The sequence below is a fragment of the Gopherus flavomarginatus genome, chromosome 5, assembly GCF_025201925.1.
Source record: "Gopherus flavomarginatus isolate rGopFla2 chromosome 5, rGopFla2.mat.asm, whole genome shotgun sequence".
Taxonomy (NCBI): Eukaryota; Metazoa; Chordata; order Testudines; family Testudinidae; genus Gopherus; species Gopherus flavomarginatus.
The window spans coordinates 145028192-145044908 of record NC_066621.1 but is presented as its reverse complement, the minus strand read 5'-3'; the positions used below and the strand labels follow the sequence as shown (position 1 = coordinate 145044908).

The 16717-nt window shown below is 48.3% G+C and overlaps 1 protein-coding gene across 1 annotated transcript in view; it reads right to left on the bottom strand.

Moving 5' to 3' along the window:
* Positions 1-3042: 3042 nt before the first annotated feature.
* Positions 3043-16717, bottom strand: part of ESR2 (estrogen receptor 2) — a 73667-nt gene continuing 59992 nt past the window's right edge. The window contains exons 7-8 of the mRNA XM_050952693.1: positions 15511-15691; positions 3043-3510 (exon numbers count right to left, since the gene is read on the bottom strand). Coding sequence (XP_050808650.1) covers positions 3321-3510; positions 15511-15691 — 371 coding nt within the window. The 3' untranslated portion in view covers positions 3043-3320. The remainder of the gene's footprint in view (positions 3511-15510; positions 15692-16717) is intronic.

Below are 16717 nucleotides of genomic sequence, written 5' to 3'. Positions count from 1 at the left end.
TTCTTGTTACTCAACTCCTTGTTTTTACAGCAGTGCCTTTGTTTTTAAATAACTGATCCCTTATTTTGTACATTATCTAACCAAAGAACATAGAATGAATATACACCTCTACCCCAATATAACGCTGTCCTTGGGAGCCAAAAAATCTTATTGCGTTATAAGTGGAAGTGCATTATATCAAACTTGCTTTGATCCGCCGGAGTGCGCAGCCCCACCCCCCTGGAGCACTGCTTTACCATGTTATATCCGAATTAGTGTTATATCGGGTCGCGATATATTGGGGTAGAGGTGTATCTACATTAACACAGTGAGACTAGCTGTCAGCTGTTGCACTGAAAAATGTATACAAGTGAAAAAAAGCGAGACTTAAAAAGAGAAAAAAGCACTGAAAAATGTATACAAGTGAAAAAAAGCGAGACTTAAAAAGAGAAAAAAATTAAATAAGTGACCTCTCTATATTGGTTCAGCAAAAATAAGCTAAAAATGACAAAGTTGCGACTACAACACTTCCTTAATATGATATCTGCTCAAAAATCAAATAAAAATAACTTTGAAGGGTATTTTAAAATAGTTTTTAGAGCAAATAGTTTTCTTCATTTTCTTTTGCATGTGTTTGTTGTAGGACTGCACATGAATACAGGACTTTTTTTTTAAACACACACACACACACACACACACACACACACACACACACAGAGTGATCATGTAAACATTTTTTAAAAAAAATTATAAAGAGTTACATAGAGTTTCCAAAGAAAAAAGACCAATGGGACAAATGGTTTGGCCAACATGTAACTACATCTTTTAACAAGTTTTAGACAACTATATGGACTGCTCAGTACAGTTTCAATCAAAACAGGCACCAGTGAATTCAAAACTATATCTATATTTTTTCTGTCCATTTGTTACAGTAGCTATTACACTAGTGCTGGGGGTCTCAAACTTCATTGCACCATGACCCCCTTCTGACAATAAAAATTATTTCACGATACCCAGAAGGGGGACTGAAGCCTGAGCCTCACTGCCCCAGGTGGGGGGGCCAAAGCCTGAGCGCCACCGCTTCAGGCAGGGGGGCCAAAGTTGAATCTCAAGGGCTTCAGCTCCAAGCAGGGGGCCTGCAACGTGAGTCCCACCACCCAGGGTGGAAGGCCTCGACCTTTGGCTTCAGCCCCAGGCAGTGAAGCTTGGGCTTCAGCCCTGGGCCCCAGCAAATCTAATGCCAGCCTTGGTGACCCCATTTAAAGGGGGTCACAATCCACTTTGGGGTCCCGACCCACAGTTTGAGAACCGCTGCAATATAAGAAAATTAAAATACACCAATATCCTTGTGGTTTTTTTAAAGTTAGCAAGTATGAACTGTCCTCAACATTTGTTATAGTATGAGATCAAAACAAGTCTACAGATCAGAACCTGATTCATTGAAAACACTTGTGTTTACCTTTCTTGTAAAATACAATGTCCTTGGCTTCAAAATGTCAAGATCAAAAGCTTGAGTAATATTTACAATATGCCACTGAACGAACAAAATTTCCCTATTAAGGGCCTGATCCAAATTCCATAGAAATCACCAGAAAGCCTCCCCCATTGACTTATATCGACATCAAATCAATGTCTAATTTAGTTTAGTCACATATCTAAAATGACCACAATATACAACTAAACACTATGGTATCTAGTAAAGTCCATTAATCTCCAGTGTTATTATCAAAGGCTAATGAATTTAATTCCAGCATGAAACAGAATATTACATAAGCAAATGACAGAAAAAGTATTTTCTTATTTTCCAGCTGAGGTTATGGGCCATATTATATGTCCTCTCAGACTCAGTGCACCTTGGACAGCTGCAGAAATCAACAAGACAGACATTTCATATGACTGCATATTTAGTGATATGCCAATAACCAATTGCCACACATGAAGCAGTGCACTTCATAAATGATTCATCCTTTGTCACCCATTCCCAGCTTCTGGCAAACAGAGGCTAGGGACACCATCCCTGCCCATCCTGGCTAATAATCACTGATGGACCTATCCTTCATGAATTTATCCCACAGGCATTTTTCCCCTCTCTCATTTAGCATTCTTTTAGGAGGGTTGAAAAAGCATAACTTAGCGTAGAGCTTCCCTAGCAAAGCAAGTTACATGGAGCTTCCTCTTGAAAGTAAGAGAGCAAAACTGAGTCATGTAAGTAAAAGCAGATCCCAGCTGAGCCTCATCTCTACTCATGCTACCACTCCCTACAGTTATGTACACTGCATTACCAGAACCCCACGAACCTGACAATATTGCTAGACACCTCTGTACTCAAGATGGAAATGAAGGGAAGATTGTGAAATTGCCTAGGAAACCATTTAAAAAAAAATAGTTCAATCGACTGTATCACACCATTTTTACCAATGCACATAATAAACATTAATTTCTTGATCCTTCATACCTACACATACAGTTATCACACATTAAGTCATTATAAATATACAAAACAGCACATCAATCTCAGTGACAATAAATTTTAAAATGTAGTATTAAATGAAAATGACTAAGCAGTCAAGTCAACCTTTAAGCAGTTGAGAACCATGCACAAAGAAACAGTTCAAATACGAAGAGTAGGCTCACAAAACAAACCTGTTATTATGTTTATGGAGCTGGTCTTTAAAGTGGTCCCAGAAACAATTCTGAGTGGCTCAAATGAAGCCTGAGGAAGCGTTTCTGTGTTCCATCTGCATCTACTGCATAATCATACAAGGAACAAACTCATTTAAATTTTGCATGTGTCTTGGCACTTTAACCATGTTAACTGAAATGTAGGCATTTCCCCAGTGATCGTCATCATATACACAACCAAATCCCTCCCACATGATGTAACAGCTGTACATTTCATATGTTGATATATTGACAGAAAACAGAGTCCAGTGATTAAAGCAAGAACTGGGAGTCAGGACACTATTCCCAGCTCTTCACTGACTTGCTGTGGATTCTTATACGCCAGTCACTAAGCTTCTCTCTGCCTCAGTTTACCCATTTTTTAAAAAGGGGTAATAATTTCCAATCTCACAGGGGTATTGTGTTCATAAGTCTCAGACAGAAAGCATTAGTTTAAGTGCAAAGTATTATGTCAGAAACATGGACATGATGTACTTTGCACAATACAGGAGGTGATATACAGCTTTATCCAAGATAAACGTGCAAATCTGAAAGATTAGAATAGGGCCCCAAAAAGGCTGTCTAAGATTCATAAGACATATCAAGTTTTCGACAGCTCTAAATAATGTTGTTTTGCTTCACACTTTCCTACAAACCTGATCTTCCAGGTAATTATAAAGTTACTGTTCTGCCATATTCTGCATATCGTCTCTAGTATCAGTTTGTTCTGATGGGCCAAATTCAGAATCTATGACTGCAGACTTTTTTTGACCTCGAAGCGTGTGTGCATTCAGCATTTCCAGCAGCAAGTCATAGACTGGGACCACATTTTTACATTTCATGCTCAGAAGGTGCTCCATACCTTTGTTACTGTGAATAAAAACAATAGGTCAACATTCTGAAGTGGTTTAAATTCATTTAATTTGAGTGCGGTTTTAGGGCTGGAAGGCAGTGACACAAGTTCAGAAGTCAACACCACCCCTTTTTTCTATTCATAGTTTCAAAATTGCTAAGGGCTTAACCATCTTCATCCTCACGATCTCTTAACATAACAAGATATTATTTTAACCCCAGTTAACAGGCTGCTGTGTACTGTCTCTTTAAAGGAGCAGCCAACTTAATAATGTCTTGTGAGAGTTATAGTGAGAGTGGCTGAGCACGGCAGAGAAACGCTTTTGTGGAGAACTCGGGGCTGGAAGGGTTGTTGAGGTCCCCTTGCAAAGAGTAACTCAGTGGTGGAAGCCAAGATGAGATCTTCATGGCTTGTCTGCTGGCCGTTGGTGACAGGGCTGTGAGCCACAGAAGCACAGCATTTGAAGCATCCATAGTTGCAAGGCAAGTGTTGACGGAACCCCTTTCCTGGCCTGGGTGAACCATCACCCATGAAAGCATCATACCATGGCAGATGAAAGGCTGAAAACATTACCTGATTGCTTATGCACCAAGTCTATGGGATGACAGAGGAGTAGATCTGGCTCCTCCCTGTTTACCTAAAATATAGCTGTGGAATTGTTAGTCATTAATCAGATGCTCTTTGCCTGGATGTAAGGAACAAATGTAGCACATGCTATTTGGATCACTCTGAGCTCCAATATGTTGATGTGTAAGTGAGACTCTTCTTGCAACTACGTGCCTGAGCTCCATGTGTGTCCAGATGATCCTTTCCATCCCAAAGTGGAAGCATCCATCACTAGAACCTTGATATAGAGCAGTGGAGAAAAAGGAACACCCTTGCAGACTTGATCTGGGTTCTTCTACCATTTAAGGAAAATAGGGTGTTTGGGGGAATCTGAACCACCACGTCTAGATGATGTTTATTGGGTGGTAAGTACCATCCTAATAAACAACAAAAGCAAATTCCAACAAATTGAGTCACAAATGTGCACAAAGCCATATGCCCTAGCAATTGCACACGTTTTTACTGGTATCTGAGGGCTTGTCTGTAGTTGATTTATGAGGAGAAATATATTGTCAAATCTGCTTCATAGCAGATACGCCCTCATTGTGGTGGAGTCTATAACTGACTCAAAAAATGGAATTTAAAGAGGATTTGTCTTTGCTGATATCGAGCCCCAAAATAGAGAACTGCTGTAGAATGTGATGTATGCTGTTCGTGATTTCCTGAGGAAAACTTCCCTGAATCAGCCAGTTGTCAAGGTACAGGTATTCTAAAATGCCCTGCCTTCTTAGGTGTGCTGCTACTACAGCCAGACATTTTATAAATATTCTTGGGGATGCTGACAAGCTGAAAGACAACCATATGTACTGGCAGTGTATTTGTCTTCCCACCTATGAACCACAGGTATTTCCTGTGCACTGAATGGATGGAAATATGCATCTTCCAGATACAGAACGGCAAACCAGCCTAGAGGATCCAATTTAGGGATTATTGAAGCCAGGGTAACCACTCTCAGTGTGAACGAGCAAACAAAGGTGTTCAGCTCTCTCAAGTCCAGAATGAGATGTCAGTCTTGGGAATTAGACAGCAACAGGAACAAAAACTCCTCCCATTAATTGAAGAGGAATGTTTCAGAGAAGTAGAAGAGATACAAGGAACTGCACCTCTTCATGTAAGAGTTTCTCTTGGGAGGAGTCTCTGAAAAGGGACAGGGAAGGTGGTTGTGGGGTAGGAAGCTCCTGCATGAAAAAATGGTTACTCACCTTTGTAAATGTTGTTCTTTGAGATGTGTTGCTCATATCCACTCCAATTAGGCGTGTGCACGCTGTGTGCATGGCCATTGGAAAGTTTTCCCCTAGCAGCATCCGATGGGTCAGCTGTGGAGCCCCCTGGAGTGGTGCCTTCATGGTGCTCAGTATATACCCCAGCCAACCCAGTGCCTCCTCAGTTCCTTCTTGCTGGCTACTCTGACAGAGGGGAAGGGGGCAGGTTTGGAATGGATATAAGCAACACATCTCAAAGAACAATTACAAAGGTGACTAACTGTTTTTTCTTCGAGTGGTTGCTCATATCGATTCCAATTAGGTGACTTCCAAGCCTTACCTAGGTGGTGGGGATGGAGTGAAGCAATGTAGACTGCAGTACCGCTCTACCGAAAGCCACGTCGTCCCTGGCGTGCCAGACAATGGCATAGTGCAAGGCGAAGGTATGCACCGAGGACCAAGTAGCTGCCCTGCAGATTTCTCGGATCAGTACCTGGGCTGGAAATGCTGCCGCTGAGGCCTGGGCCCTAGTGGAGTGAGCCATGAGAGCTGGGGTCGGTACTCTCGCCAGCTCATAGCAAGCGCGGATTCAGGATGTAATCCATGAGGAGGTCCTCCGAGAGGAGACTGGGAAACCCTTCATCCCGTCCGCCACTGCAACAAAAAGCTGGGTCAATTTCCTGACCGGCTTAGTGCACTCGATGCAGAAGACAAGGGCCCTGTGGACATCGAGGGAATGCAGCCACTGCTCCCAGGGACCAGCGTGAGGTTTAGGGTAAAAAACAGGCAGGAAAATATCCTGGCTAGTATGAAAGGCTGACACTACCTTGGGAAGAAAGGCCAGTTGAGGTCTGAGCTGTACCTTATCCTTATGGAAAACCGTGTAAGACGGTTCCAAGGTAAGGGCCTTCAGCTTGGAGATGCACCTCGCCAATGTGATGGTGACAAGGAAAGCTGTCTTCCAGGAGTGATACAGGAGAGAGTATGTGGTCAGCGTTTCGAATGGGGCCCCCATGAGCCTTGAAAGGACCAGGTTAAGGTCCTATGCAGGGAGAGGCTGCTGGATCTGAGGGTAGAGGCAGTTCAAGCCCTTGAGAAAATGAGCAACCATTGGGTTGGCGAAGATAGAGCAGCCAGACACGCCCAGGTGGAAAGCTGAGATGGCTGTGAGGTGAACCTTCACAAAAGACGTCGCCAGGCCTTGCTGTCTCCGGTGCAGAAGGTACTCCAAAATGAGGGGCACTGGCGCCTACATGGGGAGGGTGTGGTGCTGGTCACACCAACACGAAAACCGCTTCCACTTCGCCAGATACATGGCTTGAGTGGAGGGCTTCCTGCTGCCCAGCAGCACTTGTTGTATGGAGTCCGAACACAGAAACTCCACAGGGTTCAGCCATGCTGTGAGATGGAGAGACCACAGGTCGGGATGACAGAGGCGACCATGATCCTGAGTGAGCAGGTCGGGAAGAAAAGACAACGGAAGTGGAACATCCATGGACAGTTCCAACAGCGTGGTGTACCAATACTGCCAGGGCCACGCCAGAGCCACCCCTGCCCCATCTCTGTGGATCTTGAGAAGGCGTAAAGAAGGCAACCCGTCCAGGGGAGCAGAAACGCGTCTATGAGGGAGCACGGGCAGCGACCCTGGAAGGAGCAGAATGCTGGGCACTTCCGGTTGCTGCGGGAGGCAAACAGAGCCACGTGGGGAAACCTCCACTTTTGGAAAATGGGGTGGATGACATCCAGCCGCAGAGACCACTCATGAGAGTGGAAGGACCTGCTGAGGTGATCCACCAGTGTGTTCCGGATCCCAGGAAGGAAGGATGCCACCAGGTGAATGGAGCGGGCTATACAGAACTCCCACAGTCTAATGGCTTCCTGACAGAGGGGAGAGGAGAGGGCCCTCCCCTTGCTTGTTGATGTAGAACATGGCCATGGTGTTGTCCGTGAGAACCGCCACACAACCACCTCGCAGGTGCTCTCGAAAGGCCTGACAAGCAAGATGCACCACCATCAGCTCCCGGACGTTAATATAAAGGGCGAGGGCAGACAGGGACCACAGACTCTGAGCCCGAAAGTTTCCGAGATGAGCACTCCACCCCAGGGCTGACATAAGCCATGACCAGGGACAAGGAAGGCTGTGGGCTGTGAAAGGTTACCCCTCCGCACACCACACGGGGATCTAGCTACCAGCAGAGTGAGGTGAGGACCTGCTCCAGAATGGTGACCACCAAGTTCAGGCTGTCGTGCCCCAGGCAATAGACCGAAGCAAGCCAGGCCTGCAGCGGCTGGAGCCAGAGCCTGGTGTGCCAGGTCACATATGTACACAAAGCCACATGGCCAAGGAGACTCAGGCAGCATCCTGCCATCGAGGCTGGGAAGCTCCAAAGGCCCCAAATGATACCCACGATAGTTTGGAAACAAGAGTCCAGCAGGAGGGCCTGCACCTGAACGGAGTCCAGAACCGCTCCGATGAACTCTATTCTCTGGGACAGTTCTAGGGTTGACTTTGCTACGTTGAGGAGGAGACCCAGCCAACGAAACGTATCCCTGACCAGGCAGAGGTGGGACTGCACCTGCTCTCTGGTGCGGCCCCAGATCAGCCAGTCATCGAGGTAAGGGTATATTTGCACCTGCCGTCGAAGGAGGAAGGCAGCCATGACCGACATACATTTGGTGAACACACAGGGGGCTGTGAAGGACCGTGAACTGGTAATGTTCGTGGGTGACCACAAAGCAGAGGAAGCATCTGTGTACCAGATGAATCACTATGTGGAAGTATGTGTCCTTCATGTTAAGGGTGGCATACCAGTCTCCAGGATCCAGGGAAGGTATAAATAGTGCCCAGGGAGAATATGCGGAACTTCAACTTGACCATGAATTTGTTGAGCCCATGCAGGTCCAGGATGGGACGAAGGCTCCCTTTGGCCTTGAGGATTAGGAAATATCAAGAGTAAATCCCCCTGCCCCTTAGTTCCCTCGGAACCTCCTCGATGGCCCCCATCGCGAGGAGCACCTGAACCTCCTGAATAAGGAGTTGCTTGTGAGAAGGGTCCCTGAAGAGGGACAGGGAAGGAGGGTGGGAGAGCGGGGAGGAACAAAATGAGAGAGAGCATCCCACTTCCACCGTGCGAAGGACCCAGCAATCCGTGATTATTTGCAACCAAGCATGGTGGAAATGGGATAAACGATTCAAAAAAGGGAGGGTAACATCTGGGGTTAAGTCTGGTATGCTGTCCTCAGGCGTCCCTTTAAAAGGCCTGTGTGGAGTCCGACAATGGCTTGGTCGGGCCCTGGGCCTGTCCAGATGGGGAATTAGAGGATTTCCTCCTGCCATTATGCCCCCACCATCCATAAAAATCCTGCCTTGGCTGAGGAGGGTAGGAGCGCTGCTGTGGTTGCTGAGGCTTGAAGTGTTTCCGCTGGGTTGCCGGGGTGACTTAATTGTTGCCCTCAAGACTTTAAGGCTGTGCAGCTTCGAGTCAGTCTGTTCCACGAACAGACCCTCCCCATCAAAGGGTAGGTCCTGCAGCATCTGCTGCACAGAGGCTTGCAGCCAGGTGCGCCTCATGGCAATCTCAGAGGACAACGTGTGCGCAATCGAGTCTGCAGCATCTAGCGAGGCCTGCAAAGAGGTCTGTGCCACTGTTTTGCCCTCGTCAACCAGGTCCCCAAACTCCTCTCTGGATTCAAAAAGCACAAGCTCCTTGAACTTCAGCATGGAGTTCCAGGAGTTAAAATTGTAATGGCTCAACAGCACCTGCTGATTGGCGATCCGGAGCTGAAGCCCCCCCGTAGAGTAAACTTCATGTCCAAACTAGTCAAAGCGCTTGGCGTCCTTCGACTTGGGCACAGGGGCAAGCTGACCGTGTTGCTCCTTGTTCACAGCTGCAACCACAAGAAAGCAGGGCTGCGGGTGAATGAATAAGTAGTTATACCCCTTCGAGGGGACAAAGTACTTGCGTTCCACTCCTTTGGCCATAAGGGCATGGAGGCCGGGGTCTGCTAGATAGTTTTGGCATTAGTTTGGATGGTCCTGATGAGACGCAGGGCCGCCCTTGACAGGCCTTCTGGGGCAAAAATGTCCACCATAGGATTCTCCAATTCCACCACCTCCTTGACTTGTAGGTTCATACTGCTCACAACCCGGCGCAGGAGGTCCTGGATGTCAATCAGTTGTGGCCCAGAGATAGAGGTGCCTGCCAGTGCCTTGTTGGGAGAGAAGGAAGAGGGGGCTACGGGGGACAGAGGGTCGTCTTGACCCCCCTGCAGTGCGGGGACCCGATGTCCTGCATCACCAACTGCAAGATCCGGCTCAGGGACTGGAGTCGGAGAGGGACCCAAAGCAGGAAGAGTACATGCCACTTCTTCCATACCCCGAGGAGCAGGCTGACTGGCAATGGCTTCTGGCACTTGTGGCTTGGAGGCAGCTAACCAGAATGCTCCAGACGGTGCACCCTGGGCCTGATGGTACACCCACTGAGTCCAAAACGGCCACTGGGTGGGTCCCTGTCCACGTGCCTGCCATGACCCTTCCCCCACATCAGAGAGGTCACAGTCTGACTGGTGACAGTCCAAAAACCTCAAACCCATTTCTGATCCCAAGGAGCGAGAGCCGTAGCATGAAGGCCAGGGCGATGCTGAGCAAATCTGCATCAGTGAGCGCCAACAGGGAGGCGTGGAGTAGTGCCGTGAAGCTGGATCAGCACCTTGACATGGAGTGGGGCCGAGATGACAAACGGTGCCGGGTCCAGGGTCTGCTTCATGACGGTGACTGGAAGGCAGAGCGGTGCCACGACCTGGGAGAGCGATGCGATCTGGAGCGGTGCCACAAGTACGACCAGCGCCGTGATGGAGAGCGGTGCTGGAACTCCGAGCGGTGTCGGGAACGATGCAGGGAGTGGGAATGGTACTGCGTCTCGACCTCTGGTGCCAATAGGTGGATCAACACTGGCTTGCCCTGAGACGGTGCCGACCTCAAAGGCACTGGGATCTTGTCGTGGAGCTGAGGAGACCCCGATGCCATCATGGCAATAAGGTCCCTTGCTGCAGCAAAGGTGTCCAGGGTAGAAGGTAGCTGGACTTCCATCGCTCTGCGGGTCGGGGAGTAAAGTGGTACTGGACTCAATGGATCCCCCTCAGGGCCGGAGTCAACGGTGCCGGGGCTGTGGCCTTTGCTCCTGGGTGCTCCCCTCTGGGACGCGCCCCAGTGACTGGCTCCAGGGAAGCTAGCCTCAGAGTAGGAGAGGCACTCTTTTCTGACTTCCATAGAATCATAGAATATCAGGGTTGGAAGGGACCTCAGGAAGTCATCTAGTCCAACCCCCTGCTCAAAGCAGGACCAATTCCCAACTAAAATCATCCCAGCCAGGGCTTGTCAAGCCTGACCTTAAAACCTTTTAAGGAAAGAGATTCCACCACCTCCCTAGGTAACCCATTCCAGTGCTTCACCACCCTCCGAGTGAAAGTTTTTCCTAATATCCGACCTAAACCTCCCCCACTGCAACTTGAAACCATTACTCCTTGTTCTGTCATCTGCTACCACTGAGAACAGTCTAGATTCATCCTCTTAGGAACCCCCTTTCAGGTTGCTGAAAGCAGCTATCAAATCTCCCCTCATTCTTCTCTTTTGCAGACTAAACAATCCCAGTTCCCTCAGCATCTCCTCATAAGTCATGTGCTCCAGCCCCTAATCATTTTTGTTGCTCTCCGCTGGACTCTTTCCAATTTTTCCACATCCTTCTTGTAGTGTGGGGCCCAAAACTGGACACAGTACTCCAGATGAGGCCTCACCAATGTCTAATAGAAGGGAATGATCACGTCCCTCGATCTGCTGGCAATGCCCCTACTTATACAGCCCAAAATGCTGTTAGCCTTCTTGGCAACAAGACCATACTGTCAACTCATATCCAGCTTCTCATCCACTGTAACCCCTAGTCCTTTTCTGCAAAACTGCTGCCTAGCCATTTGGTCCCTAGTCTGTAGCAGTGCATGGGATTCTTCCATCCTAAGTGCAGGACTCTGCGCTTGTCCTTGTTGAACCTCATCAGATTTCTTTTGGCCCAATCCTCTAAATTGTCTAGGTCCCTTTGTACGCTATCCCTACCCTCCAGCGTATCTACCACTCCTCCCGGTTCTGCTTCTGACCAAGAGCGTGGGAGCTGTGCCGAGCCAATGTCGCTGGTTATGGTGTCGGGGAGTGTCGGTGCCATGGGTCTCGGTCTGAGTCCAACCGCAGTGCCACCTCCACTACCACCGCCAGAGTGCTGCACACCAAAATGTCAGTGCTGGGTCTTGCTGCACCAAAGGAGGCTGAGGACTAAGAGCCGCCTCCATAAGGAGCTGCTTCAAGTGAAAGTCCTACTCCTTTTAAGTTCAAGGACAAAAGCCTTTGCAGATCCTGCACTTTTCGGCTTGATGAGCCTCCCCCAGACACTTCAGACAAGAGCCATGGGGATCACCCATTGGCATGGCTTAGAGCAGGACCTGCAGGCCTTAAAAGGTCCGCCACCAACTCTCAGGAGCGGTATCAGACTGACACCCTTGCCTGTGCCGTTGTCATCCCAGGCTCCCCAGGTGCAGAGAGAACACAGGTCTCCACCTGCTCCAATGATGACCTTGGTGTCGCAGGAGCCGACTAAGGCTCCTCAAGAGGGCAAGTCTGTCATTAAGACGCCTCAGGGACAGAGGAATACCGCTGGTCGCCGGACAGACTATCTTCTCCACTGTGTCGAGGATCCTGGGCAGGTCCAAGATGCATTGTCACTCCCCCAGATACCCTCAGCACTACTCACTGTCACGGGGTCAACAGTCCTCCTGCTAATCCTGGCGCTGCTCATCCTCTCACTGGTTGTCCTCCAGGCATCAGTATTGAGTGCTGGCACAGTGGGAACGTTCACTGTCTTGGTACTGGTCTCCCCAGTACCATCAGTGATCTGTTACACCTGGTCAATGAATGGCAGTCACCACGACCAGTAAGCAAATGCAGGTGTCAACAGCTCCTCCCTGGTTGCTGGAAGGTGGTTCCTTCGGTATGGAGGGCCAGTTCATACCATCATCCAGGCCCTATAGGCAAGATTGGGCACTGGATCTCGCTACTTCCACTGTGGCGCTACAGTGGCAGCATGGCTAGTGGCCAATACAGTGGCCTTATTGGAGCGCGTGGGGCGTACCGTTCATGACAATGCCTGCTTCGCAACACTTGGTGGCCGTGTCACAGCATTGGTTGGTGGCACCAGGCCCGGTACTGGATGGTTTATGTTTATGAGCCCTGTTTGTGGTGTTTTACCAAATTAAAGTTGAGTTACTTCCCTCCTTCTATTAAAAGCTTCTTTTCTGCACTTAGACCCTGCTTGCGAGTGGGGAAGTATTGCCTCTCAGAGGCACCCAGGGGTGGTGTGTAAATTTCTCAGGTTACTGGGTGGTGTGTAAATTTCTCAGGTTACTTCCAGGAGAGAAGCAGGAGTGAGCAGGAAGCCAAGCATTCGAAGGGGGGCCCATGAGCCTTGACAGCACAAAATTCAGGTCCCAAGGCAGAAGACAGGTGAGGATGCAGCTGGACCTTATCCTTATAGAAGATTGTATACGGTGGCTCCAACGTGTGTGCCCTGATCCTATGGGCTGAAGTTATAGCAACCAGGCGCTCCCGATCTTTCGGGAACCATGTCATCATGGGAACCACTCTGAGCTCTCTGACATTGATATAAAGGGCTAAATCATTTTGTAGCCAGCAGCCTCGGGTATTGAGCCCGCTCAGGTGAGCTCCATCCCAGATATGACATGTCCAAGATGAGGTCACAAAAGGAACTCCTTCAGCACTGCCTCGGGATCCAGCCACCAGTCCAGGGACAAGCGGATATGGCTCGGCACCATGACCACGCAGTCCAAGTCGTGCCTGCTGGGGACATAGACTGAGGCCAGCCACGCCAGCAGAGATCATGGATAAAGTCGGGCATGGCTGACCACGTACACGCACGCAGCCCATCAGTCGCAGGCATTGTCTTGGATGGCTCTTTATGTGGTAGATCAGGTCCAACAAGGCCTGAAAACGCGCATCTGGAAGGAAGGTCTTGGCCTGTGTGAAGTCGAGAACCGCTCTGATAAACTCTATTCGTTGGACTGGCATTAACATGGACTTTTCTGTGTTTATTACCAGGCCCAGGTCACTGCAGGTGGACCACACCACATCAAGGCTCCTCTGCACCTCCACCAGAGACCTGCCCTTGATGAGCCAGTCATCAAGATAAGGGACAATCTGGACCCCTCAATGTTTCAGGTAAGCCGCTACCAGTGACATGCATTTTGTGAACACCCTGGGGGCTGAGGATAGGCCAAAGGGTAGCTCTGTGAACTGGGAGTGGTGCCCAGCCACTATGAAATGCAGGAATCGCCTGTGTCCTGGGAATACGAAGACATAAAAGTAAGCGTTTTTTAAAATCAAGAGTGGCGTAGCAGTTCCCTGGATCCAGGGAAGGTATAATGGAGGTCAGGGAGACCATGTGGAACTTCAACTTCTTGAGAGATTTGTTAAGGTCCAGGATGGGCCTGAGGCCCCCTTTGGCCTTTGGGTTTAGGAAGGATTCAGGAATAGAATTCTCTTCCTTCCATGTCCTGGGGAACCTCCTCCACAGCCCCAAAGCCCAGGAGCTTCTCCTGAAGAAGGATGGGGAAGTAGGGGGTAGGTGGGAGGAAGGGGCAGATAAGAATTGCTGAGGATAGCCCCAAGCTACCAAATCCAGGACCCAGTGGTTTGACATAACCTGCAACCAGGCCAAGCGGTAGAGAGAGAGGCAGTTGAGGAAAAGGTAGGTAAGATCCAATTGGCTGACTGGGGCGCCACTCTCAGGCACACCCCCAAAATGATCGCTTCTGGCCCTCTAGTATTTGGCAGGCCCAGGCTGGGCGGGTGAGTGAGAGGAAGATGGGCATTGGTGACTAAAGCTAGCATCCTGTCTCCTAGTAAAGCCTTGGCGGTAGTGGCAGTCGGAAGGGCTTTCTGGCTGATTGTGGCATGTGCATGCTCAACAAGTGAAGGGTAATTCTAGTGTCCTTCAACCTATGCAGCCTGGTGTCCATCTGATCAGAGAAGAGACCAACTCTATCAAAGGAGAGGTCTTGAATCATGGTCTGGAGGCCCACTGTTTGGAGCTGCGCCATATAACCACCACCTATGTGAACACTCTGCTGCCAAGTCCACTGTGTCCCATACCATCTGCAGGGAGCATCTGGCCACCACAGTACCCTCCTCTACCAAGGTGCCAAATGTTTGGGCCGAACCCGGAGAGAGGGATTCCTGGAACTTTTTGAGACTATCCCAGAGATTGAAATTGTACCAGCCAAACAGGGCCTGATGATTTGCCCCTTGGAATTGCAGGCTGGCGGTTGAATACATTTTCCTCCCAAATAAATCGAGTTTCTTGACCTCTTTGTTTTTGGGAGGTGAAGAGGTGTGAACCTGTTTGTCCTCAGCCGCAGACACAACCAGCAAGCCTGAGGTTGGGTGAGCATAAAGGTATTCAAAACCTTTGGCTGGAATGAAATACTTTTTCTCGGCTCATTTCGAGGTGGGAGGATTATGAAACAGGCCTTGGCTACCTTGAGAACCCTGTCATGCATAGGCAGGGCAACCCAGGTGGGTGTAGAGGCTGAGAGGACATTGAAGAGGGTGTCCTCCTGCTCTGCCATCACCTGCACCTCTAGCTCTTGGCCATGTGCTGGAGAAGGGCTTGATGCTTCCTGAATTCATCCAGTGGGCTAGCTCTCAAAGGTCCCACAACTGCCTCGTCCAGGGATGACGAGGAAGACTGGACTGCTGGGGGAAGTGCCGGAGTCTCGACCACCGCCAGAGAAGGAGGCTTAGGGGTGGGCACAGGTTCCTCCACCCCAACCTCAGAACTGGCAGCCAGTTCTGTGTTGTATCGATCGAGAGGAACCCCTAGATATTGAACCCGGCCTTGGTTTCTGCTGGCTCCACCTGGCAGAAGGGTTACATAAGGTGTGCACTTTAAGGTGGATTCAACATGCTGTATGTCAAAGTGATTTGAGTATATTATTTAGTTAATCCTGTCAATTTAGAATAATCTTTCAATGAATACCCTAAAATGATGATACCAGATTTTTCTATGGGGATTTCAAGAGCTTGGTCAAGCTTTGTTGCTGTAACAACAAATATTAAAACCTTAAAGAGTTACATAATTCTGTAAAATATACCTTGCATGCCTGACATGAGAAAGTAACATCAACAAGTTAGCCAAACGAGTTGTCTGTTGCTGAGATGGGATTCCACTTTTTGCAATAACCCACACCAAAGCATCAGTTACTGCATTAAGCAAGTGATGTAGCTTCCTGTTGCTTTCAGATTCTTCTGCAGCAGCTAATAATGGAAACATATCTAAACAAAGAAGACAGAACAGCATTACAATTTACCAGAAAAAAAAACATGATCATGGATTGCCTTTGGATGTGATTTTTCAATAGAATCAAATAAAATAATTCCAAGTCCTACTAAAATTATGTTATGATTCTTCATGTTAGAGCTCGATCTCTCATAGAAACTTTTTTACTCATCAATTCTGTCATGCCATTTGCCTACTTAAGTATCCCCCAATCTTACAACTACATTAACAATTGACTTCTAGTATCTACTAAAGATACAGGGCCAGATTCTTGGGTCTGGCTGAGCTTCACTTACCTTTGCATTCTCCAATTTTGGATGTCCCCAGGGGTTACTCCAGCCCTTTGTTTAAGTAAGAGCAGTTTCACGGCTTCTCTAACAGCTCCCTCCTCACTCTGAAACAGCTCCTACATAGGGATGGGGCCAGGAGCAAAATGGTACATAACTTGCTTAAACACTTTACTGGATCAGGGCTTTATTGCTTATCAAGTGAGTGAGGAAGGCACTGTGCGTGATGTACAGCCAACTCCTTGGCTCTACCTGCTCAAACCTCCTTACAAGTCAGAAATTTGTCATAACACTAGCATAAACTGTGAAATGTTAAAAGAGGCATTAAAGATAGAAATAAAAAATTAATCAGGGAAGATTGTGGGAGGAGCAGGCAAGGAAGTAGTTGAAATTAGCATTATTGATGGAGCAGAAGAGACCAATGTGACAAAACAGAGCTGGATAATTAGGGAGGGGCAGAGTTGTGAAGGGCCTTGAAGGTTATGACATGAATCTTGAGTTTAATATGGTGGAAGAGCAATGGAGGGATTCACAAAGGAAAATAGTCTTAAAGGATGCTGTGATAAATGAGGGGAGGTAGCTCCCTTTTATGGACACACAGCCAGTCAGTAGCTATAGAATCCTCCTTAGCAACTGCACCCTAATTGCCTTAACTGTAAAGGGTTAAGAGAAGCTTAACTTGAGTTGGCACCTGACCAGGGAACCAAGAGGGAGGCTGTACCCTTTTAAATTGGA